General features: G+C 36.2%; 1 protein-coding gene across 1 annotated transcript in view; it reads left to right on the top strand.

The window, feature by feature from the left end:
• Positions 1–25,654, top strand: part of LOC149411499 (semaphorin-2A-like) — a 302,491-nt gene continuing 276,837 nt past the window's right edge. Inside the window, exons 1-3 of the mRNA XM_089646667.1 lie at positions 1–86; positions 20,724–21,096; positions 23,234–23,321. Of these exons, the coding sequence (XP_089502793.1) occupies positions 20,829–21,096; positions 23,234–23,321 (356 nt within the window). The 5' untranslated portion in view covers positions 1–86; positions 20,724–20,828. The remainder of the gene's footprint in view (positions 87–20,723; positions 21,097–23,233; positions 23,322–25,654) is intronic.

The raw sequence follows: 25,654 nt of genomic DNA, 5'->3' as shown, positions 1-25,654 counted from the left end.
CTCTCGCGGGGAGGCTGTGCGACGCGTCCCTTTGCCAATGCGAGTGAAATCAACCCGATGTTTTTTCGGAAGTGGTTTGAAAAAAAGTTTGTTGATTCGTGGAATCGTTTGTTTATATTTAATTCAATGCAGGACAATTCATGTAACTGCTTTGTAAACGGCACACACGCTAACTGAAACCATTAAACTTATTTTAAATTAATACTTATAAAAAAAACTGCAAATGCTTGGAAAACACAGCTTTACCGCAACAAGCAAAGAATAAGAAACAAATCTTTGAAAGTAAATGCTTAGCTACATAATTCGGTGAACTTTCAAAAAATTAATATTAAATAAATTATAGTTTTCTAAGAGATAAACCATGCTTTTTAAAAAATGAATGCAGGTTGAAAAATATTTCATAACTTATTTAATAACATTTTTTTAGGATCTACCAATTTGCAATGACCAATCCATAAAAAAATAATATAAATTGATATATGCTAACCAGTTGGTTGATGAGTGCGATGTGTATTATAATCTAATTTTATAATGAGAGCACGTGTTGACGTTTTCTCAAAAATATTATTACTAGCGCAAACCCTTGAACAATCATGTATGTATGTATAATCAAAGGATTCGTTAAGCAGAAAGTATTTATGTGAAAAAATATATATTGAGTATATTTTTACTGCAGGATCCATTAACTTCCAAATTTACCTATCAAGAGTTAGTAGATTTGAAAAATTATGACATCTGTCCAGTGATAGATATTATAATAATTTAAGACACGTTATATTCATACCGAATTGGAACAAAAACTGTAGCATCGATTAAGAAAACAATAGCCATTCAAAGATTATGTATAGGAAGTTTTCATTGAACCTTGTTTAGTGAAACCACCTACGTTGTTTAAGTAACACATCTTCACTCTACGAGTATATCATCGATGTATTATATTTAGATTAGACATGAAGCGAAAAAATAGGTTCGGCTTTTTACCTCCAACTAACCTCCAATTCTTCCAACGTTCTAACTAAAACTACTGAATCCGGTCTACGCGCACCGCTTATCGCGTTCTAATAGTGGAACGCGTTTCGACGAGATATTAGTATGCAGTAGCGCCTCGAACTGTAGCTCTATGCTCTATATTAATTAATCTAAGCATCTGTTAAGCATTTGAACAAAACAAATACGCACTTCGAATAAAGAATTATTATTGAAGAATATGATAATACTAATAAATCAGAAACAGAACACGACGCAGAAAAATAAAAGATATGGTCACAACTAATTAGTTGCAAGATTATATTGTTAATTTTGACTTTGAAATATGATATCGACAAACATGACGCTTAATAAATAGGTCCCAATGATCGAGTGGTTTAAGAGGCCTACCGGAAAGACAAAAGATCCTGGGTTCAATTCCTGGTTTAGATTTCTTAGTATTATCTTCTTCTTCAATGATATAATAAATTGATGGGTATAACCTTCTAAATAAGTTAAAAAAGTTGTTCCTAAAGAATTATTAATTCATAAAATATTATCTTTATCGCTTGTCTGATATGATAATTAGTTCCATTTAAAAAAATTAAAGTTCATTGAATTTGAATAATGTAAAGCATTACGCAGGAATTAGTATATTTAATTAACGAAGCACCTATCTTGTACTAGCCATTATTCTTCTGATTATAGAAGTATGTAAGTATCCATTGGATTATGTCTTCCATTACAGACGTTAATAATTTTCATAATGATGTCAAATGTTAACATTTTCGTAAGAAAAACCCAAAGTATGAGTTTTATCTGATCCTATCCAAAAGCATTATTAGCTGTACATATTATGAAACATCATCACCCAGAATCTACTTCCATGTTTAGCCGCAAAACAGGCTTAGTTTTTTATAAAGAGATTTAGTAAATACACTAAATAATTGCCTGTTCGGGCAAGAGAAAAAAAATTCCTTAAAGACTTCCTAAACGCGCACTATCTTGATGAAAGTCTTTTTCTTGTGGTACAGTGTTTCCAAAACTTTTCCCATGGCGCAGCTGTTATATACCCATTCAATTTTTTGTCACCTATGCAAGAGCGCCCATAGGCAAAAATTTGTTGTTTTTCCTGTTCCTTTTGCAAAAAAGCTAAGAACTAGGTAAAATAAGCTTTCATACCTGTATATTAAAATAAACATTTTCATTTCTATTTACATAGATTTTGGAATTTGAAATGTATTTTGAGTTTAAAAATCGCATATTTTTGTGCACCGCTGCTTCGCTTACGTTGTTAAGATTGTTTCGGGAAAATGGGGTAAGTTGTAGGAATGTCACATTAATTGATTAATAAATTCGTGAAATACTATTTTGTGAACAATTTTATACGTGTAAAACTTTAAATTAACTTGGATTTCAACAAATTCAACGTGAAAACAATAAATAAGCCACAAAATTATTTTTTTTAAAAATTATAATTCGATTATGACATACTTCAGAAGACATTTCAGATTTATTGCTTAACAAACTTACTATTTATTTATTATGCCAATGTCATTGCCATGGCACACATTCCTTGCTTCAAGCACAGATAAAAAAGGTATCCAGTAAAGATCATAACATTTTTTTAATTTGAAATGAAACAATAACATTGTTCAAAGTCACGGAGTTTTACAAAATATAAATTTATTTATATAAATTTCATATAATTATTTATATAAAAAGAGAGAAACAAAATAAAATAGCATAAAAGATAATTGAGAAAGAAATAAATAGGCATAAATTATGACAATTAATACAGATTATTTTACATTTTTTAAATATACAGATTATTTTTACTGACCCGCTTAAATATATATATTTATTACAGTACATGCTACTCAGTAAAAGTACAGATTGATTTAGCATTTAGTATTTTAATTTTTTTTCAGTTTGATATTAAAGAGCCATCTTTTAGCATAGATGTCTATCTACATAGATAGGCTGTAACATCACAAAATTCTGTATCAAGATGAAATGAAATATTGGTTTTCAGTAATATATTTTCAGTAATTAAGTTATAATATATAATACAACTATAGCGGTATAATATGTATATATAGGCAGCAGTTTTGAAAATAATTCGACAACGTTGCAAAGAAACACACATTAGATGGACTAATCAATTCAAATCTCCACAGTTGCAAAGTTTTCCTCAAGATAATCATGACGGGCGATCGAGTGATGACTGCATAGCATTATAATGTGCAAAGGAGGTGTTGGACCGTCTGCGAGAGGGAAATATACGCAACAATAAAATAAAATATAAAATCAACAATAGATAGTCATGAAAAATAGAAAACACTGTAACCCTAGTCCACGCGAGAAGAAGATTATTCAGTCAGATATATTTATATTTGAAAAAATCGAATTATATTATTTTGCGAACACACCACAGTCGCCGCTCTAAATACATCGTACCGCGAAACCATCGGAATCAGTATTGCTTTAAGACAAGAAGAGAATACTACTCGGAAATTACAATCCCGGAAAAACAATAATACATACACTGATACATTCATATACACATAACAAAACAAATTTTTACAAAAATGTGAATGAAAAAGTGTTCGAGATACATCGATTCAACGTCATTTACTTGTATTGCTAAGTTTTGTGAAAAAACGAAAAACGCTCAGGCTTTCGTTTTTTTATGCGGCACGTCATTTTTCTTTGCCCGGTGCCATTGTACGACCCATCATTTGGCAATCGCTGCTGTGGCAGGTACAGGGTGGCCAGTAGCCAGTGGTCAGCTGCCTGTGAATAGAAGATAGAGAAAAGTGCTACGAGCAATATTTAATCAAAAGAAAATGCGTTTGGGTCGGAGTATCGGGTGACTCAAAAGTTTATCAATCAATATTTTATTTGAACTATCTCCTTTCGCTCCTTCTATTCCTAGCACTTGAAAATAAATTAATTTTTTTTTTTTTATATGAAGAAATTAAAAACAAAATAACCGTATTTTGATAAAATTAAATTTGAACCCTTTCGAAAAATATTATTGAGTACAACAGAAAACAATTTTAATTAATTATTTTTAAAAGAAAGACAAATATTCCCGGATAAAGAATAAGCTGACAAGATTTTTACACCGTGGTAACTAACTAACTAACTAACCATCACGCCGTTTCCCCGCAGGGGTAGGCAGAGAGGACGGACCGCCAAACAACTCGGTCTTGGCACACACTTCTTGCCTCATTCACATTCATACATCGTCTCATACATACTCTTCTATTATTCTGACTCTTGACATGGCCCGACTCTAGTATCTGATTCACTTGATCGTGCCATGTCTTCCTCGGGCGTCCCCGACTTCTGCTACCATTCACATTTGCATCATATATCCTCCTTACACTCCTATCTTCGCTCATTCGCTCTACATGCCCAAACCATCTAAGCGTCCCTTTCTTAATCTTACTCATTACGCTTACATCAGCCTTGCACTCTTTGCGGATCTCCACATTCCTCACACGATCAAACATGGTTTTACCACACATACGCCTCAGGGATCTCATTTCAACAGCATTCAATCTACTTTCATCCTTTCTTTGCCAGTTCCATGCCTCACTTCCATACATCAAGGTAGGTACCAGCACTCCGTTGTGGACTGCTAACTTCGCTTCTTTGGACAGTTTTTTGTTAGCGCCAACGGCGTTCAGTCCTCCATTAACGGAATTACCTGCATTTACCCTTCTTTCAATATCTCTGTCAGCCTTCCCATCCCTCGTAAACATACTTCCTAAATACACAAACTCATCCACCTGCTCCAAGTATTCCTCATTCACAATTATATTGCACACTGTTTTCGTACTCTCTCTCTCAAACACCATTACTTTAGACTTACTTACATTCATCATTAACTCATTCTTCATGCATACTTCGTTCATCCTAGACACGAGAGACTGTAGATCTTCTATACTATTAGCAATCAGCACCGCATCATCAGCATACAACAGGCAACATACTTTCAAATTATTCAAATTCGCGCCCAATCCCACCTCTTTCAATTCTTGCATACAATTATCCATGTATAGATTGAATAACCACGATGACATTACGCAGCCTTGTTTAACACCTTTTGTGATATCAAACCACCCCGTAAAACCACCGTTTACCCTAACACATGCAACGCTTCCCTCATACAGAGACGCGATTGCCTGAGTCAGATATGTATTCACTCCATACTTGGACAACACCTTCCATAGCTTTTTCCTGTCGACTCGGTCGTATGCTTTTTGTAGATCTACAAAGGCACAGAAAAGTTTCTGGTTTTTTGCCAGAAACTTCTCAGTGAGCATACGCAATGAGAAGATCTGGTCCATGCACCCCCTTCCACTCATAAAAGCACCTTGCACATCCCATATTTTATCTTTTGTTTCCTTTCTTACTCTTTCAATCAAAATTCTACCATACAGCTTGCCAACTGAACTTAGCAGGCTAATAGCCCTATGATTCCCACATTCCATACGTGACCCTTTACATTTGTATAATGGCATTATCACAGCCCTTCTCCAGTCTAAAGGCGTATAACCTTCCTTTAAACATTGGTTAAAAAGATTGCACAACCATGTGAGAATTATACGGCTACCTCCTTTAAAATATTCAGCAGCAATATTGTCAAACCCGACAGCCTTACCATTCTTCATACATTTAATCGATCTTTCTATCTCATCCATGCTAATTTCGGTAACATTCACTCCATCGTCATTCATATCTGATTCACCGCTGGAATCACTGTCACTCACTTCGCTTTCGAAGACTTCCTCGAAATAATTCATCCATCTCTCTTTTATTTTTTCCTCATTCGTCAACATTTTTCCATCTTTTGATTTTATCACTTTCATGCTTCCGTTTTCTGGGCCACTCCGGGACCTTTTGACTTCTTTCCAAAACAACTTAATGTTTTCTTGGAAATGGTTTGTCATTTTCATTCCTTCTTCCTCTTCCAGGCGTTTCTTTCGTTCTTTCACTCCAACTCTTACTTTTTTCTTACATTCCTTATATACTTCTTTCGCTCGATACTTCTCTTCGCTGGAAGCACTGCCAGCCGCAATCAGACATAACCATGCTTTCTTCTTCTCTGAGACCAGTGCTTTAATCTCATCATCCCACCATGCATCACCTTTCTTCCTACCTTGCGTATTTATTCCACAAACCTCCCTAGCAGATTCACAAAGACACACTTTTATGTGGTTCCATGTTTCGTCTATGCTTAGACCATCCATTTCCTTCGCATTCAATCTTATCTCTGCACATTGAAGGTTACACCCGCCCTGTCCCACCCCGGTATAGGTGACTTATGGTCACCCCTTCGGAGCTCTCGCATGAATCTAATTTTTGAATAAACGGCTCTACAAAGTATATAAATGAAGCTAGACCTTCAATGTCCCCGCATACGGTGTTAGAAAGCGGTATGCGAGCGCTTACAGGTATTAATCCAAAGACAACACAGAACAATAAGCATCAAACAATCAAGTAACAAGTTTCAGGCAAATAGTTGGTGGAGGAAACCCACACTCCAGTACCTGTAAGCACAAAAAGAACAAAGTGAAATAATAGAGTGACGGGGGAGTTTCGCCGAGCCACGTCTGGCAGTCCTGTTGAGAGATTGGTGGTGGTTGGGGTGACTGGTGCGGGTCAGGACTTCCACACCCCTTAGCCGACCACCCGGTGGTGCCCTGAAGATAAGCATGGGAAAAAGAGGGATAAACCCTAAAGAACCTAGGGGAAAGAAGCGTCAGGAGGTCGGAGGCAGGGTGGAGGTTACCCCAATCCGCACAGTCACCCCTCTGACCACCAACGCTCCTCAGGGGTGGCGCAGGTGATTGGCGGAGTCCCCCGGTAAAAACAAGAAATTAAAAGAAGCTCCAGCAGTGCATGCGGGGACGAGGCCCGTTGTCCAACCCCTATTGGGGAAAAGTAAACAATACAAAACAAACAACGGAGTTCAGTTCTAGCCTGTAAACTCGTTGCCGTTACTGAAAAAAAGAAAGAAAACAAAAAAAAAATACGTATAAAAAAGACGAGAAAAGAAAAGAAAAAAAGAAAGACAATAAACAATCCAAAAGTGCCACTTAAGAACATCGGTAGAATAAGTAAAACAAAAGTAGAAAGCATAAAAATAACATTTGCATGGTCTGTATGTGAAGTATAAGATAAAAGACAAAGTAAAAGAGATAATTAGCTAAGCAAAGATATATAAAGAGTGTCTGCAATGTCTGTAAAAAGGACAGTGTGTCTACCTTAGACACAAAACATAAGAAAAGAAAACTGAAAATTAGAAGAAAATAGGATACAAGTTGTTTAAAAGAAATGTAAACGAAAGAAAATCATCTGAAGCAGCTGGTACAGTAAGGAAAGAAAAATAATAAAAATAAGAAGGACAGAATGCATAAACAATAATCGGAGAATTGTAAAAGAATTAGTCATGGAGCAGGAGCAATACACCAGGGGTTCTCAGTTATCACACTAGTCAGCGACTCTAAGCACAGACCATCTCTCAACCCAGATCCTAGTAAACTTCCTCAGACATTCGAAATTAACTCTGTTAGAAACAAGATCGGTGTTCCACACCGGTCTAATGGGGACATTCAGACCGTCTATCATTTCGTCTCTGGCATCCTTCAAGATCTCACAGTGCCACAGAATGTGCTCGGCCGACTGGTAAGTATTGCCACAAGCGCAATTGGGATGGGTAGACAGGGCAAGGCTGTGAAGCCTCCCCCTGAATTCCCCATGTCCTGAGAGGAGCTGCGTCATGTGATGGTCCAGTTTGAGGAAGGCCCCTTCCATTCTGAGTTTAACTGATGGGAAGAAGGAAAAGGTCCATCTTCCCATGCTCGACCTATCCCAACGGACCTGCCACTCTTTGAGCGAAAGGTCCTTCATCGTCCGAAGCAGTCCAGGGAGAGTTCCCGGTCCACCTGGTGTCAGAACGACACCAAGATGGGTTGCCGGGGATCCTCTGGAAAGTCTCTGCTTGGTTAAGACTTCCCTAATCTCCAGATCGATTGGCAAAATGCCGGCCAAAACTGGCAAAGCGTCAGAAGCAACAGTACGGTATGCGCCAGATAGTGCCAGCAAAGAAGTTCGCTGGCCCCTAGTAAGAGCGAGGAGTATAAGGCAGTTATCCAGGCGGTTCTCCCAAACAGAGGCAGCATACGAAACTTGCGCAACGTATACGCCCCTGTACAGAGCACGTAGTGCCGGATTGCGTAGTCCCCATTCAGCGGTGGAGAGTCTCCTCAGCTTTAGGAACAGCGCCTGAGCCTTGCTTGAAACATCTTTAACATGAGCCAGAAATGAGGACGATCGATCGAGTGTTACACCTAGATACTTGACCGTGTCTGCAAATTTGATGTTGGTGTCTCCCATCCGGATGGTAGGGTTTCTTTTTCTGCTAAGAGAGCCCTTCATCAGGAGACCCTTTGTCTTGTGGGGAGCGAAGGTCATCTTATTCCTCTCCCCCCATTTAAGGAGGGTGTTCAAACCATCACCAGCCTTTTCTTCAATTTCCTTTCTGCTGTTCCCCGAGACAAGATACATCTTATCATCCGCGTAGTCGATCATGATACATCCTTCAGGCAAGGGTAACCTAGAGGAGTCGTCAAAGTCAATATTCCAAAATTCAGGTCCCAGAACGGAGCCCTGGGGACAACCCATATTTACTTCGCGTTCTATAGTAAAATCACCATGGGATATCGAGACAGTTCGTCCCGATAGGTAGTTGTCAACCGATTTAAACAGGCGTTTTGGACAATTCCTACTTTTAACCTTTGTGCGTATCATGTCCCACCACGCGAAGTCGAAGGCACCAGTTATATCTAAGAAGATTGCTACAACGTACCTCTTTGTGCAGACCTTCACCCAGTTAAGCGCAAACGAAATGGCGTGCACGGTGGATTTACCCGGGACGAAACCAAATTGTAGTTCACTGGACGGTGAAAGTGTACTGCGAAGTCGCTGCCGAATTAGTATTTCCAGGATCTTGCCGAGGATTGGGAGCAAGGTTATCGGGCGATAAGCCTTTACGTCGGTGAGTGGTTTGCCGTTCCCTTTAGGTATAATCCTGAGCACGCCCCTCTTCCATTCAGAAGGGAAAATTCCTCTTCTCAGGCACGATTCCATCACTTGAAAGAGCTCATCTTTAGCGTGGACCCAGACATGCTTCACTATCTCGCCATTAAGTCTGTCATGCCCTGGTGCCTTCTTTGGACCCAAACCCTTAATTATAGCACCAATTTCAGCTCTAGTGACAGGAGTGATTCTATCCTCTTGGGCGAGGTCTCTGGGTGGAAGCCGTGCCAGATTTCTAATCTGTTTTTGGTGGTCACTTTCCCCAATTACTGACTCTACAGGGACTAACTTGCCCAAAAGTGTGTTGAGAGTAGAGGCCACGTCCACAGTCTCAGCGTCCCTCGCATCAATCTTCCCAATTAGACTAGACAAAAACCGATCCGAACCCTTGACGGATTTTTCAATTGCGCTGTGGATTTCCCACGGGTTGGCGTTGCCCACATCTTTAACCCAATTATGCCAGGCAGCTCGTTTTGCAAGGAGAACCGCATGTTTGAAAGTTGCCCTGGATCTCCTGAGAGCGGCCTGGAGGGTAGCTGTCTCCTCCTCCGTACAGCATCCCCTCCTGGACAGTCCCAAGGCCCTATAGGCTCCTTTATAGGCCCCCTTTAGCGAAGTCAGCTCAGGTGACCACCACGGCGTTCTAATTTTCGTCTTTGGGTTTGATCTGCCCAGAGAAGAATTAGCCGCAGATACAACGGCTGAATTGAAAAAGTTCCCTAAATTGTCCGGATCATTAGCTGCTACGTGATGAAAATCCCTTAATGTATCTCGTAGCGCCTCCCCAAAGTTATCCCAATTCGCCCTTGAGGTGTTGAAATTCCAGGAGGATCTCGGAGTTTCAGTTTTCTTAACACCTATTGTAAATGTGATTAATCTATGATCCGAAACTATTGCGCATTCATGGACCCTCCATTTAGATATCCTGGCCGCAACTGATCCAGAGCAAAGAGTTAGATCAATGTTGCTCTCTCCTAGTGTGTTTGAAAAGGTAAAGAACGAACTCTGTTCGTTAATGATACAAAGGCCTTGCGCAGCAATCAGGTCTTCGACGGCGTCAGTCCGTGATCGTACTGAATGGGTTTTAGTATTGTCAAACCAAAGAGGAGAGCGAGCGTTAAAGTCCCCTCCGATAACTACGTTACGATCTCTGCACAATTCATATACTTACTTCTCACATTATCATTTTGTAGTTTTTCTATTTTGACTCTTGTTGGAGTTAGTACCGTTTTCACTTTAGAGCGCCAACCGCGAAAGAGGTTTACTCTTGACACTACAAGAAAGTGGTCAGTTTCGACCTCAGCCCCTCTGAAAACTCTTGTGTCCTCGGTAACAGCTCTCAACCTAGAGTCAATTACTACAAAATCAATAATTGACCTCTCATTTCCTCTTTCCCACGTATATTGGTGGATACCTTTATGATCGAAGAAAGTATTCGACACAAACAGGTTCCACTCTAAACATACTTCAAGTATTCTGTTCCCGTTGTCATTCGTTCTTTTATCCCCAAACATACCTAAGACCGAATCAAATCCATCACGTCTAATTCCCACCCACCCATTCAAATCGCCTGCCATTATAATCCTTTCGTTCATATTTTTTAGTCTCATTACATCATTCACACCAGTCCAAAAATCATCTTTCACTTCATCGCTTTCAGAATTGACAGGGGCGTAGCAAATAACAAGAAACACCCTTGTCAAACCGATTTTAAATCTGATCCACATTATTCTCGGACTTACACATTCATACTGCAACATACATTCAATCATTCTGGGAGACAGTAGCGCTGCAACACCTTGACAAGCCCTCTCCGTATCTGGTCTCCCAGACCAAATGACGAGCCTATCATTATGCTGCATTGTACCGCTACCCTTTTTCATACTCTCTGTTATACACAGTACGTCCAAACATTTGCTCACCATTGTATCACATAGTTCGTTCATCTTTCTTTCCATTCCTCCTCTAATGTTCCATGTACCAATTCGACATTGATCCCGTTCCGTCCTCCTCTTTGCGCCACCGAAGGGTTGGCGATGTGATGGATAGCGAACCTCATCGACATCTTTGTCGGCCATTCCCTTCCAAGTACTACATAAACATCTTACTTATACAACTTAACATATCGTTACACACATAAAAAAAAACAACATATTTATACGCTTAATATAACATTTAACTTAATCCTAAACTCAACCAAAGAAAAAACTGTTCCAGAATGACTAAACAAATAAACTACCACTAAAAATAGATATTTTATCACTGTATAATTGTTTTAACACACTCCATGTAGACAGCAAACCAAAGAGCGCGGGTTCAGTCCGATTTCATCCTTCATTTCCGATGTCTTTGCTTGTGTCGTAATGGAGAACTTACCCAGCCCATGAATTGAACTCACGACACCTGGGCGGAACCCAGTTACTGACCGGTCGAACATGCATAAAACATTTAACTCCGTAGACCACTAAAGAAGAAGAATGACCGAACGGAGTTTTCGTAAAATCAGTAAAGGAAGATCCGGTCACCAAATACCGCTAAAACCATTTCAAGCAATTTTGGATTCCGAATGGTGATCAACAGGGCGATACTGAAAGAATCTACCACTTTGAAACGTGCCACGAATAAATTGTGAAATAACACAAATAAAATTCACTTGCGCCCGCCGGGATTTGAACCCGCGACCACTGGATTTGTCGTAACCACTAAGCCACAGAGGACGTTAAATAAACACGTCATTGTGTAAAGCCGTTTTCAGGGAGGATGATCTTTAATCCTGTTTCCGGTATAAGGACTCTTATGGGGTGTTAACAAATGAAATATAAAAATCTTATACAATCGTTATTTATCTGTTGTTGGTTGACAGCCTCTAGACCTCTCCACAAGACTTCCTCGTAGCGCATTCTCGGAAATGTTGTTTCTGACCGCAAATCAACATAATATTAGAGTTAAACAGGTCGGACGGCATTTACACAAAGAAAACACGTAGGCGGGCTTGGAACTGACAGAGCAAGGACGATACTAGACTGAACGCAGATTAAGTGAGATCAGTGAGGAACGTACGTTTACTATATACGAGCGTATTAGGAACGTGATCATGCGAAAAGAAAGTAACGCCAATTTCCTAGTGAACAAAATGAACAATAAGGGACGCTTGGTGATGCGTAGAATCGTAGGTGAATAGATAAAACAAGCCAGGAACGCTACGGGAAGATAATATGGCGCCTTCAAGTTAATCAAATTCTTGGGACCAAGTGTCGGTTAAGAAAAGCGTGCGCTAAGAGAGAGATTTTTTGTTGGGTGTTCCATTCTCTCGAGTAGAGGTAGACTTACTAGTTAATGACTGAATGTTTCAAAGCGTCGTACAAATAATGTTACTTAAAACAATAAATTATTTGTATTTCCCTCTCAGACCGTGCGTATATTTGAAATTACAAAGATTTCAGAATTTATTTATTCTTCACTATCAATTTATTGCTGGTATAACTATCTATGCGTGCAATTTTCCTCTCCTTTAGACTCCGTTTAAATTTTACATTATTACTAGTTATTTATTTAAAAAAAAAGTTTATTTATGAACAAGTTCTGCCATGTTATTATTCTTATGCGTGATGGCCATTATCAAATTGTGGTGAAGCTTTATATTATTTCCATACAGGTACTAAGGTACTAGGTGTAATGAAAAATAAAATTTGATTATTTTATTTTTATTACCTATGCCTTTATTGATTTCCTTTTCACATTCGCTGACCGCTGTGCATTTAGTAGGAACTGCTTTTGCTGTTCAGCTGTTCGAAATCGACTGCTTCTAGCAGTCCGTTCATTACCAACACAAAAGTTACCAGAATAAACAAACATGAATTAGCAAATCATTATTTTTTATATCACTGAACAAGAAGATACTTCTAATAAATCTAAACGTAACATGAAACAGAACAAAATACAGAGAATAAAAAGATAACGGTTAATTTGCGACGAATATATTTTATAGCATTTTTAGTAACTAACCGCTGTTTAAAATATTACTATGACAATTTCCATTATTTTTAATTAGGAGGGCTGTGTGCGCTGGGCCGTATGAAAGGGCAAATAAGGTTTACAATTGGTCAACCACACTCCCTTACACAGTCATAGTAGTCACACAAAGCCGCAGTCGTTCGTTTGAAAAATCGCTCAAAGAAAATCACCCAATGGTTGATTTAATCCTATTTTATGCTTGGCAGGTTTACGTAGGCCGAGTTCACTCTGCTTGAATAAAATATAGGAAAATATCCATTAACATATTAATAATAATCTCTTAAATTAATTCAGTATCTCAAATTGAGTAACATACGCAGGGTTATGAAAAGGTTAAAAAAATCTGACCTTACGTATCATCTATACATCTATCTGAAATGTGTACCAAACCAGAAGTAGGCCCCTCCTAGTCGATCCATTGCTGTAAGTCCGGTATAATAAATCGTATCCTATTATTTCAAAATTAGCTGTTATTTAATTTTATTCAATTTATTTGCAACTTATTGAAGCTTGAAAACCTCGTTCTAATATTTAATCACTGAAAAGTATCATATCAACAACTCTCAATGAAGATATGAAACAGACAAAGACACAGGAACTGTAGTACACTTCGCCTCTAGTCTCTCTACCAATTGAGCTAGTGCCACCTAATTACATTCCGTTATTTGACGTTAAATAATAAAAGTTCATATTTTAAACTTTGTTTTTAGTAGGACTATGGCAATAATATAATAAAAGGTTTTAAAACTTTTTTCCACTACATTTTATTTTTGACCGAAATCGGTTTCAGTCTGTTAAGGCCATCTTCATACTGGTACAAATATTTCTTAACCTATGGCTTATATAATACATTACATTTGGGGGAGGGGGTACCAGGGGGTGTCATATAATGAGTTGGTTCAAATTATTTGGATTTTCCTATCTTCATTGTTGTGTCTTGCTTCCCAACTGAAATAATATTTTAATGGACTCTATATAAAGGGAATTACCTATTCAATAATTAACAAAATTAACTTGGTTTGTTAGCTTTGTTCGTTGAATTCATTAGGCCATATTTAGATTTAAAATTAAGTGTGTTTTTTATGATTTTTTCCACATGTTGTGCTAGTTTTTAAGCAGGAACTGAATTATATGTTATTTTAATGTACTTTTGGTTGTTCATATAGCCGTGGACATTGGGAATTCATGACAGACAGGCTATCTTTATGGTATTTGTTTTTAATAAGGCGTCCCTATTGGGGAAAGGTTTTTTGGATGAATAAACATTTAGATATTGTAATTAAATTATTTTTGATAAATTTACTACAAGTACCGTATTTAGTAGTTGATGAAATGATTTAATAAAAATAATTATTAAGGTATTCAATATATGTATTTATCCTGCGGCGAATAATCTACTAAAAAATAATACAAATTTGAGAATATATTAAATTGTAGTTGTTGTGTCTCCGGATTTTGTCACAAACTCTCTTATTAAATTAGACTCCGGCTTCAACAAAACACTTGGACTTTTGATAGATTGATAATGGGCTTTGATATCGTAATTAGCCGGCGGCTTGAATAATGCGAACTCCGAACTTGATACCGCCATATATGGGTAATCTAATAGACTAATGTGCTAACGACTAGGCTCTTTTACTAATGTCATTACATATTATAACATATGTAATGACTACAGTAATATAAATTAGTTAATAATTACTACCTTCATACTGATAAAGTTACTTATAATATCTTCACAATTTGTACGGGCCCATAGACTGCAGCCACGATAGCCTGCCGGTAGATACGGCCCTGCTCTCAGAGTATATTATAGTTCACATACGCGTAAGTCCGGCAAAGCCTCGGGTAAGAGCTAGGTCCGTGTCCTCATTCCTCATACATAAATCCCGTGTAATGACGGGTCCTCTCTCAACACCCGAGCAGCTCCTCTATATCTCTCGTGATCCCACGTCCGAGGAAAAAGGCTCCTCAATATTATATAAAGCAGTGAGTGTCTTATGATGTAACGACTTATAAGTCACGCCTAGCATACAGAATAAAAATGTAACAATCACACATCGCGGGTTTTACGAATCAACAGACGGCCACATTTACACTTAAGCTACGAACCTTATATTTGTTTAATGGTTAGCGAACCCCGTTTCTACTGACCAAAGCAGAAAAGAGAATCGCGCAAGTTGAGATTATTCGAACAATATTTAGGCACATACATACTGAGAAACACCATTTTTTCTTGCGTACGCCTACTTATTGTTATTAACAACGGCATAGATTGTTATTTGCATTTTGTTTTAGAAAAGTCTTCATATTACCTATGTTCTGAAACAACGAAAATTTTTCTCTTACAAAAATATCCTTTTTGTTAAATTTCAATCGAATTTTCAAAGGTGGCATAATGTGTTTTAAAAATTTTCTGGAAATTAACTTTGATGATTGTTAACTGGGAAATATGCAATAATATACATCTTCATGGTATTAAAGATATTTAGTTACTAGATCTGAACAGCTAGGTACTTCTGTTTATTCTTTCTTCTCCCCACTCATCCCAATAGCTCCGGGTAGCCTGGACTCTTGTGCGGAAAAATGTAATTTAAAATAAACTATTAAACCATAGACGATTGCACAAATTTACAAAATACTGTAATAAAAAGAAATAGATAATAGAAATAAAAAGATGAACAGGTTCACAGTTCCGCTTCGGGACATTGTTTTAAGAATACAAATTGGTATTTTGCTTCTTGGAAAATATAGCGGAATTTAGAAAATACGCTGTATCTTGCAGTGTATTTGAATATCTTACGAAAACCGCGCATTTAAAAGTTTTCATTTTCCATACACGTATTAGTAGATTATTACAGGGACTTGGGGAAGGAAAATGGAGATATATTTGATAACATATTAGATAATAGAATAATACATTAATACAGAAATAATACAGAAATTTGTTAGTACAAAAACGCCAACCGGTTTCAGCGCAACCATGCTTCTGTGGTGGCAGATACCTATATACGTTTACACAAACGACTTTATGGTGTATCGTGGTTCCATCACGGTGTTTTTTGCATTTACCAATTTGTATTGCAGCTAATTTATTATTATGATTACTTGGTGATCGGTTTTTAATATTTGATAACGCGCGATATTGCTCTTGCAATATGGCGGCTAAAAGATGATCTAGTATTCTGAATCGTCATGAAACCTGTAAATTTAGGAACTCGTTGTGAATCGTCACGAAACCTGTAAATTTAGTAACTCGTTGTGAATCGTCACGAAACCTGTAAATTTAGTAACTCGTTGTGAATCGTCACGAAACCTGTAAATTTAGTAACTCGTTGTGAATCGTCACGAAACCTGTAAATTTAGTAACTCGTTGTGAATCGTCACGAAACCTGTAAATTTAGTAACTCGTTGTGAATCGTCACGAAACCTGTAAATTTAGTAACTCGTTGTGAATCGTCACGAAACCTGTAAATTTAGTAACTCGTTGTGAATCGTCACGAAACCTGTAAATTTAGTAACTCGTTGTGAATCGTCACGAAACCTGTAAATTTAGGAACTCGTTGTGAATCGTCACAAAACCTGTAAATTTAGTAACTCGTTGTGAATCGTCACGAAACCTGTAAATTTAGGAACTCGTTGTGAATCGTCACGAAACCTGTACATTTAGGAACTCGTTGTGAATCGTCACGAAACCTGTAAATTTAGTAACTCGTTGTGAATCGTCACGAAACCTGTAAATTTAGTAACTCGTTGTGAATCGTCACGAAACCTGTAAATTTAGGAACTCGTTGTGAATCGTCACGAAACCTGTACATTTAGGAACTCGTTGTGAATCGTCACGAAACCTGTAAATTTAGTAACTCGTTGTGAATCGTCACGAAACCTGTAAATTTCATTATTTGTATTGTGAATGTTGATTGTAAGCTTATGAAGGTTTTCAGATTCACGGATATAAATAAGTTATGTAGTACAGTAACTAATTATGTTTTTATTTTTATTTATTCGAGACACAAACAGGATATTAATAAAAACATTAATTATGGATTACAAAATAAAACAAATACAATTATAAATATCCCTAGACTAATGTGTCTGCAGCAATCACATTTGCACATTCACATAAGCAAACATGTAAAACAATGACAGTATTTATATACAAAACTTAACACTTAATTACAAAGATTGAAGCACATAATAAGTAGAAAAAATTAAAGAGTAGGTACATATTTAAAAAATTCTAAACCACTAAAACAAGTTAGTCGGTAGTGTGTAAAGAAAGCTAAGCGTTTCCCAGACATGTCGTTTGGGCGACAAGTCGATATGTCCTTCAGAAGTCTTATGTTAATTCAATACTTTGCATTCATTCCATTCTGACCGAGCTACGAACACCCAACAGGACTTATAGGATTTAGCAAGGGGGGCATTGCTACCAGTCAGGTACCTGCGTACCAAGGGGGGCTTCCCGGCAAACTTTTGCTACAGCAAGATGCTTTTATCATTACACGTTTAGTTCCGTTTTTTTAAATCTTGAAATACTTATTTTATAAAATTACTTGTTTATTAATGTCGGATACATTGCTTGCATCAAAAGTTTTCACTTTTATAACTATTACTTTAATTTAATGTCCTTTTATTATAAATGACTTATTAGTGAAATTTTCGCAGTTAAAAGGGATGTTGAAAAGTAACGCTGAATGCTACGCGATGGTTGTGATCACCGACATGTGTAATATTATTTTTCAAAGTATTTCGTAAATGATTGAATTAATTTGAAGGATTGGCATTAAACTCGTTTCCAGGAGGTGATTACCATTACCTGACATTTAAAATTCAAATGGAAAATGCATTCAGTTAAAAAGAGAACGAATATTTGATAAGTAAAATATCAACAAAACCCGGTAAAATTATGAGAGCTACATTTACATGGCATTCTAGATGTCAAGATAATATTTACGGGTACATGTTACATGACGTGAGTAATTCCAGTAAGTGTAATTGTATCCGCGTTTAATTTCGCCCGTGTGTAATTCTGGCAGTTTAATATTGATATATACGTGAAATTCAAGTCTGTGTAGTGTCGTCATGATGCAACCTTCATGGCATCAAGCGTTTTTTTGGACGTGGCCTGTCACCATATCGCTCGCCATACAATCCTATGCAGACATGTCACACCAGACAGATGATGCGTTGTAAGTGTGGGTGTGATGATGATAATACGCCGTGATCGCTCCTACCCACGCAAGTAGAGGTTGTGCCATTGAAGTCAAATGGAAATGGAAAGAAAACTGGTTTAATTTTATAATGCCACAGTTGTAGCCTCACCACCTGATGTATATCACTGTAGGCAATTACATTTTAGAAAAGTTAATACGACCCTTAAAACTTCAGACTCTTAAAATTATCCTCTCCAAATCTAAAGAGTTGTCTAGCAAAAGATTAACATAACGGTAAAGAAATGCGCCTAAATTCAATTCAATAACCAGCCTATACTATTCCATGGTGAACGGATCTGAAAGCGTCAGTTTCCTTTGTGTATGGATCTCAAGGAAGGACGAGGGAGCTTTTTAAAATTCGTTTAGACCACCACCGCGTGGTCGAGGGGGTGAGGGGGGATTATGTTACCGCTCCGGAGGGAATAGAGTTTTCCCTTTGTACTCGGAGCCCGTAACAAGAATATAAGAACCTAAAGTCTATCCCAGGAGGCTGGAGAACTCAGCGGGGATTTTGTATTTTCGGTAAACTCTGCTGTGGATAAAGCTGTCACATGAATTAAAACAATTGTTAACTGATCGCCACAAACAAAGGGGATATTTTATGATTTCCACTAATTGGTTTTTCCGATAAATAAAAACTTCAAGGTAAACCATTACCTATATTTAGTTAAAAAATATTTATAAAACTAATCCTATTTATTTAATGTGACGCTGGGGTGCAGCTCTCAACTACTTTTTGATAGATAAAATAAAAACATACTACATTTACTTAATGCTTTGTTAAAATATTTGACTTGCAAGACGTATTAAGAAATTTATTTTGGTGGTAGAGTGAAATGATTCCTGAAATAAATAATATTTTTTAAACATACCTAATTGCATCTCTCAAATCGATAATTGATCTGTGTACACAACCTTCTCGTGTAGGTTATTAGGAATATATTTATTGTTAAAACCGTAATAAAATATAATTTTTTTTATTGAAATAAATTTAAAAAATAAGAGAAAAAGGCCCCATAAATTAGTTTTAGGAAGTTTGTTTAACGCATGCTTTTTACAAGATGTTGTGAATTTCAACTTACATTTTGAGTACTTATTTATATATATATATATATATATATATATATATATATATATATATATATATATATATATATATATTATATTATATTATTATATATATCCATGCCGCCGACGGCATTTATTTTACTCGGCAGATATTTTCAATTTGAATGGATATTTAAAGCGAGTAATTAATGCTTGTAGTAATTTGTTATCCTTTGTGCTATGCATAAAAATCTTGTCTTAAAAAACATTAGTTTTTCATTAAAAAAATAAAAGTTAATCTTAAGATTAATATTTCATAATTATCTAAAACAAACTATTTCTACATCTACAAGAAATAAGACAAAAAATAACAACAAAAAATTATATTTAAATTTGTAAAATATGTATTTTTAATAAAAATAAAAATATATTATAAACAAGTTTTTTCAGCTAGTCAACTCTTCAATAAGTTCACCTCAACTATTTAATATGGATACGCTTTTCAAATTTCAGCAGGCAAAATTTTGAAACAACTTTGTATCATGTAATCTAATGTTCTTTGTCCACATTTATTTGTATGCTTATGTACAATTAGTCCCTTATTCAAGTTTAAATGGAATATTATGAGCGCTTTCTAACCCAGTCGTGGATATTATCATAATCCATGACTATATTATGTAGGTACCTAATGGTGCGCGAACATTTCTGTTGTCATTGAGATATAAACCAAAGAAGGTAGAAATATGTGAAAAGAAAGTGAAAAAACCTTCAGATTAGTTTTGACCGAAATCAGTTTAGTAAATAAATTATTAAATCCGGTAATACAACTCTATATTAGTTATTAGATGATGTAAGTTACCTAATAACGCTTTTCCGCCATTGGCTTTCTTGATATTAGCGATATGGACTATACAGAGGCCACCTTTCCGTACATAATCGGCCCTTAGAGACGGATTCTTTCTGCGGTCTGTTTTCTAACATTTTCATTAAAATAATAAGTAAGAATTTTGCATGAACGTTTTTAAATTCTTTTAAAATATAAACTATATCAAATGTAATACATAATGTTAACTGCACAAGTTGCGAACTGTGGTTACCGAAGATATTAATACATCACACGTCATCCAAATGAAAATATAAAGTCGTCTCAATGTGGCATAACCAGATTTCGATAATGGGGCCGAAACAGCCGTCACAAAAAATTACTAAAATACTTGCAGATATGAATAGTAACATTATAAAAATTTGATTAACTTTATTAAAATTAAAAAATAATAATAATTGTAGTTCGACGAATCAAACACAATAATTAATTTGAATTAAATCCTTTAGTTCTGAGAAATAAATGTTCTTTCACTTATCCAGAAGACAACTCGACTACACACGACACAGTAAAAATAATATCTAGAAAACCAAACGTAAAATGAGTTTGAAAATAGTTAGCGGGAATAAAATTTCCTTTAACCCACAATGAAAGAGAAGAGTGATAATGAAACCTTCAAGAAAGCGACCAAAAACAAAAGTAGACATTTATTTCCAACAACAAACAACGTACAGAGAAACATAACAGTTGGATCGCTCTACAAGCCGGGCGAGTGGGGCGGGCTAGCTGCGGGCGCGTGGCGCGTGCTGGCGGCGTGTCTGTGCGTGCACGCCGCGCTGGCAGACCTCTACCAGACCTCGTGGCACGTCTACCAGGAGGAGCAGTGCTGTGTGGCAGAAGGAGCCAACAAACAAGGTAACATTTGTAATTTATTATTGTGAACACAGCTCAAGAGTCCCAACCGCTCCTTGTCCTCTGCCCGGAGTCACTATACTGAGGGCTACTCCATTTGGGGTAGGTTGTGAGGCTGAAGGGAACGCGGAAGAGTGTTGGTCTTTCGCAAGGGTGATAATGAGAGTATATATACCATAATCTGTATTTGATATGGCTTTGAGTTATAACTGTACAAATTTAATATAATCATTTAATTTATCCAATTATTATCTCTCGATTTGAAATACTATTTATCAATGCCTATAGAGACGTTTATTGTTTCTACGTAAAATCTCACTAAAATAACATTATTCCACTCATTTGTTTGACCAGAACGGTTTCACCCTGCAGCGGACATATTCAGACTGGTACATTTTAAAAATAGGTTAGATATTTATACGATCCAAGTCAGGGGTGCCAAATAGGGAGTGAAACGGAGCTAAATATAAACATAATAACATTTTAAATGAAGATGCACATCGAAAGGTGGAATCTTCCGGACCTGAACCTGGAATCGGGAATCTTTGAATGCTGAAAAAAGTCTCAAGTCTAAAAGTATCAGTTGCACAAAAACACAGATAAAAGCTTAATGTGCGTAGTAATTATTTCATTAGGGATTTAAATCGAAAAAATGATTTGCAATCGATTAGGAAAATCAATACTTTTGAATTGTTGTAAAAAGTCGTTATAATGTAGTTTTTTTAATAGTAACAGTCAAACTAGCCACAATGGACGAACTGCAAATTGGATCAAGCTTTTGTATCTTGCAATTGGACGGTACACTTGATCGTGTGTGGCGGTCATTACGTTCCATATTTAAAACTGTTTCCTGCTAGTGGTGATTGCCAGGAAAAGGTAGGAACTGGATAAATGACATTCCGGTAGGAACCAACCATATACTCATTTCAATATCAAACAATATCATTTGCTACGTACTTGAAAATGATAGCTGTAACGATTTGGTTGCCACCATTCAGTGGCAAGAGAACCGCCCCCAATGTTGTCTGCATCAAAATCAGCGTAACGTAATTTCAACACTTAGCGCTGTGCGTTGAGGTAAATATCGCGAATCCGAGTGCAAAGCAAACGGCACGATATTTTGAACAAGCTCAGGAAAATAGGTCTTATATTTATGTAACTCCAACTCCATCCTCCAAAATACGCAACTGACAACCGTGGAAGAACACCAAGTTATAATTATAATATTATTATATATATTTATTTATTTTAGCACTTGTGTGGGTATTTAGGCCCAGTTGTTCCGCAGAAATTCAATTGTTACATTTTTATCAAATGGCCATTCAGCGAAATTTGTTTTTTTACATTTGAAAGGTCCCTGTTAAACTTTATTTTCAGCTTTCAGCTTTCTATCAAATTGTAATAAGCTGACAAGCTTAACGACATGAAACATGTCCTCTTCTGCTGATCACAATTTGTTCAAGAGCTGAAATGGATATAGAATCGGCCTTTTAGAAAGACCTTTACAATTTTGAATTTCTGTGAAACAACCCGTACTTAAAATACCTAGTATAGTTTATTATTTTTTTTCACTATTTAGTAATTTTTGGGAAATCAACAGTTAAATTTTAAGTTTATTTTTTTTTTCGTTTTTTGCAATATAAAAAAAATACAACAAATTGTGCATTTCTTCATTGTTTTAATAAATAAAAAAAAGTAAAACAACAACATAAAAGTTACACAGCAAGTCCAAAAAACACCCTTTTCTGTACTTTTAATAATTTTTGGCTTGCAAATTGAAAATGACCATTTTTGATTTCATGTTTTTAGGTCTGTTCAAGAATGATTTTCTAATAGTTTTTCATTGATCCAATTTGAACAGGACAGAAGAGCGTGTGGAGTACGCATATATATATATATATAATCAAATCTTATTCAACAACTCAATATAATTGTTAATTAATTTATACAGGACCAAGGCATCTCTGTGATGCCTCTTACACTCGCCAATCAATTTTATGGTATGAAGCTGCCTCTGAATAATTATTTAATCTTACAATTTATATTGTGATTAGAGCAAGATTGATTAGCACCGATTGCAAAGTAAAACACATGAAGTAAAAAAAGAAAATTAAAACTAATTGCTTTATTTTAATTTCAGATTTCGTTTCGGAGTTCACGTGCGGCGAGCTGTTCTACAGGACCCTTCACTTGGATGAGCCCAATGGCTTCCTCTACGTTGGAGCCATGTGAGTACAGCCTAAATACAACCCTTACACTACCTATATACAATGTATATTGCAGTGGCGGGGGTCACATCCATTATTAGCACACTCCAACAGTATTTTATTATTTTGAGATGGGTAAAAAAAAACAAAAATTGAAAATAAAGCAGTAAAACAAATTATCTTTCACAATCTCAATCATTCAATAGGATAAAATTTCATTAAAAATAATCTACAAAAGATAGTTCGAAGTGATCACTTAATCCCCCGCGTACCCAATTTCTACCGATTTATAACAAGTTTCTCGTTAACTCTTTAAGTTTTAAAGTTCCAAAGTTCGAAGATAATATCTATACATTTTTTTGCCGAAACGTTAATTATATTAAATTCCCACGGTAAAAAAAATCGCAAAGTAAGCTCCGAAATGTATTAAAAGCACGTTTTATTCTGTTATATTAATATGTTATAGCCATAAAAAAATCACAGTGTATCATTCAATGCAACTACAGCCTTTGTCAAGAGATTTTTGCTCTATTTCAAACGAGTAGTGTTTTATGAAATATTTTCACCATTTTCACTTAAATATTATCGATTTTTAATATTCGCGCTCCCTCTTACATTCGTATTTACATATCTCTCTTTCAAACCATCTTTAAACGCTTACTTAGGGGCCTGAAGGGAGAGATGGCGTTTGTGTTTTGTTGTTTGTGCTTTACAAATAATATTATATCGTGAGTTGGGTATTGCGCTTATCTAGTTTTATCGTGAGGTTGGTATTGCGCTGATATTGTTTTATCGTCAGGTGGGTATTGCGCTGATCTTGTTTTATCGTCAGGTGGGTATTGCGCTGATCTTGTTTTATCGTCAGGTGGATATTGCGCTGACATTATTTTATCGTGAGGTTGGTATTGCGCTGATCTTGTTTTATCGTCAGGTGGGTATTGCGCTGATCTTGTTTTATCGTGACGTTGGTATTGCGCTGATCTTGTTTTATCGTCAGGTGGGTATTGCGCTGATCTTGTTTTATCGTGAAGTGGGTATTGCGCTGATCTTGTTTTATCGTGATGTTGGTATTGCGCTGATCTTGTTTTATCGTCAGGTGGGTATTGCGCTGATCTTGTTTTATCGTGATGTTGGTATTGCGCTGATCTTGTTTTATCGTCAGGTGGGTATTGCGCTGATCTTATTTTATCGCATAGTCCAGAGGCTCTGAGTGAATTCTTGGTAGATTAAATTATATGAAATGCAATATGTACATCGATACATTTTAATAAAATTAGCAAAACATATTGATGGTTAAGATGCCAAAAAAAACAAACATTGTAAAGACGGAAAAAAGATCCATATACTGGGCTATTGATTGATTTAGACCAAATTTTATTGGAAGGAAGAATATATATATTTTCATAATAATTAAAATAAAATAACTTTGTTTAAATACCACTTTATTGTATATATTTATAACCAACCGGTTTCAGTTCAGCCCGAACCTTCATCAGGGTTAATAAAAACATATTAAATTAATTACAGAGGTGTATGGGTACTTATAGTTAAGCTGGAAGAGGGAGAGAGAACATCAACTTTGGTGGGGGTGGAAGACTTAGGTAGGAGAGAGGGGGTAAACATAGGTGCAGGAAATGGAAATATATTTAAAATGGGGCTGTTTGTTAAATCTAATTGTTTATTTAGTAAATTGATTTTATTGACTTTAAGGGATTTTTTTTATCTCGAGTGCTTCTAAATTGTTGAGGCGTAGACCTATCCCGTTTCTATGTAATACTTCTACACCTGAAGGCTTATCAAATGAGTGATCTTTATCTATTAAATGTGTTGCAAATTCCGAAAAACCTATGTTGTTTAAGCATCTCAAGTGCTCAACTACCCGCGTTTGAACATTTCTTGCAGTTTTACCAATGTAAAATGCTTCGCAGTCGTTACATTTAAGTTTATAGATGCCAGAATGACTTAAATTATTTTCTTTATCTTTTGAGTTAATTAAAAGTTTACCTAGGTTATTATTGGTATAAAAAGCGGCTTTAATTTCTGTTGGAAATTTTAAAACACACGAGGACGAGAAATTATTAATGTATAAAATTCTACGCCAACCATGGTTTTTATTTACTGCGATGTTGGGGATACTATTGTACAGGAATTTATTACAAAATATGAGTCGTTGTTTTTTTTGCAAGGATTTTATCAATTAAGGTATGGGTATATCCGTTATTTATGGCGATAGATTTGATTATAGAGAGTTCAATATTGAAGTTAACTTTAGATAGCGGAATAGTGACAAGTCTGTGGACCATAGAATGGAAGGCAGAATGTTTATGGGAAATGGGATGGTTAGAAGTACTATG

Source organism: Hesperophylax consimilis, chromosome 25 (assembly GCF_061612785.1).
Source record: "Hesperophylax consimilis isolate HC1 chromosome 25, BYU_Hcon_1.0, whole genome shotgun sequence".
Taxonomy (NCBI): Eukaryota; Metazoa; Arthropoda; class Insecta; order Trichoptera; family Limnephilidae; genus Hesperophylax; species Hesperophylax consimilis.
The sequence above is the reverse complement of the archived record's forward strand: the minus strand, read 5'-3'. Positions and strand labels throughout refer to the sequence as shown.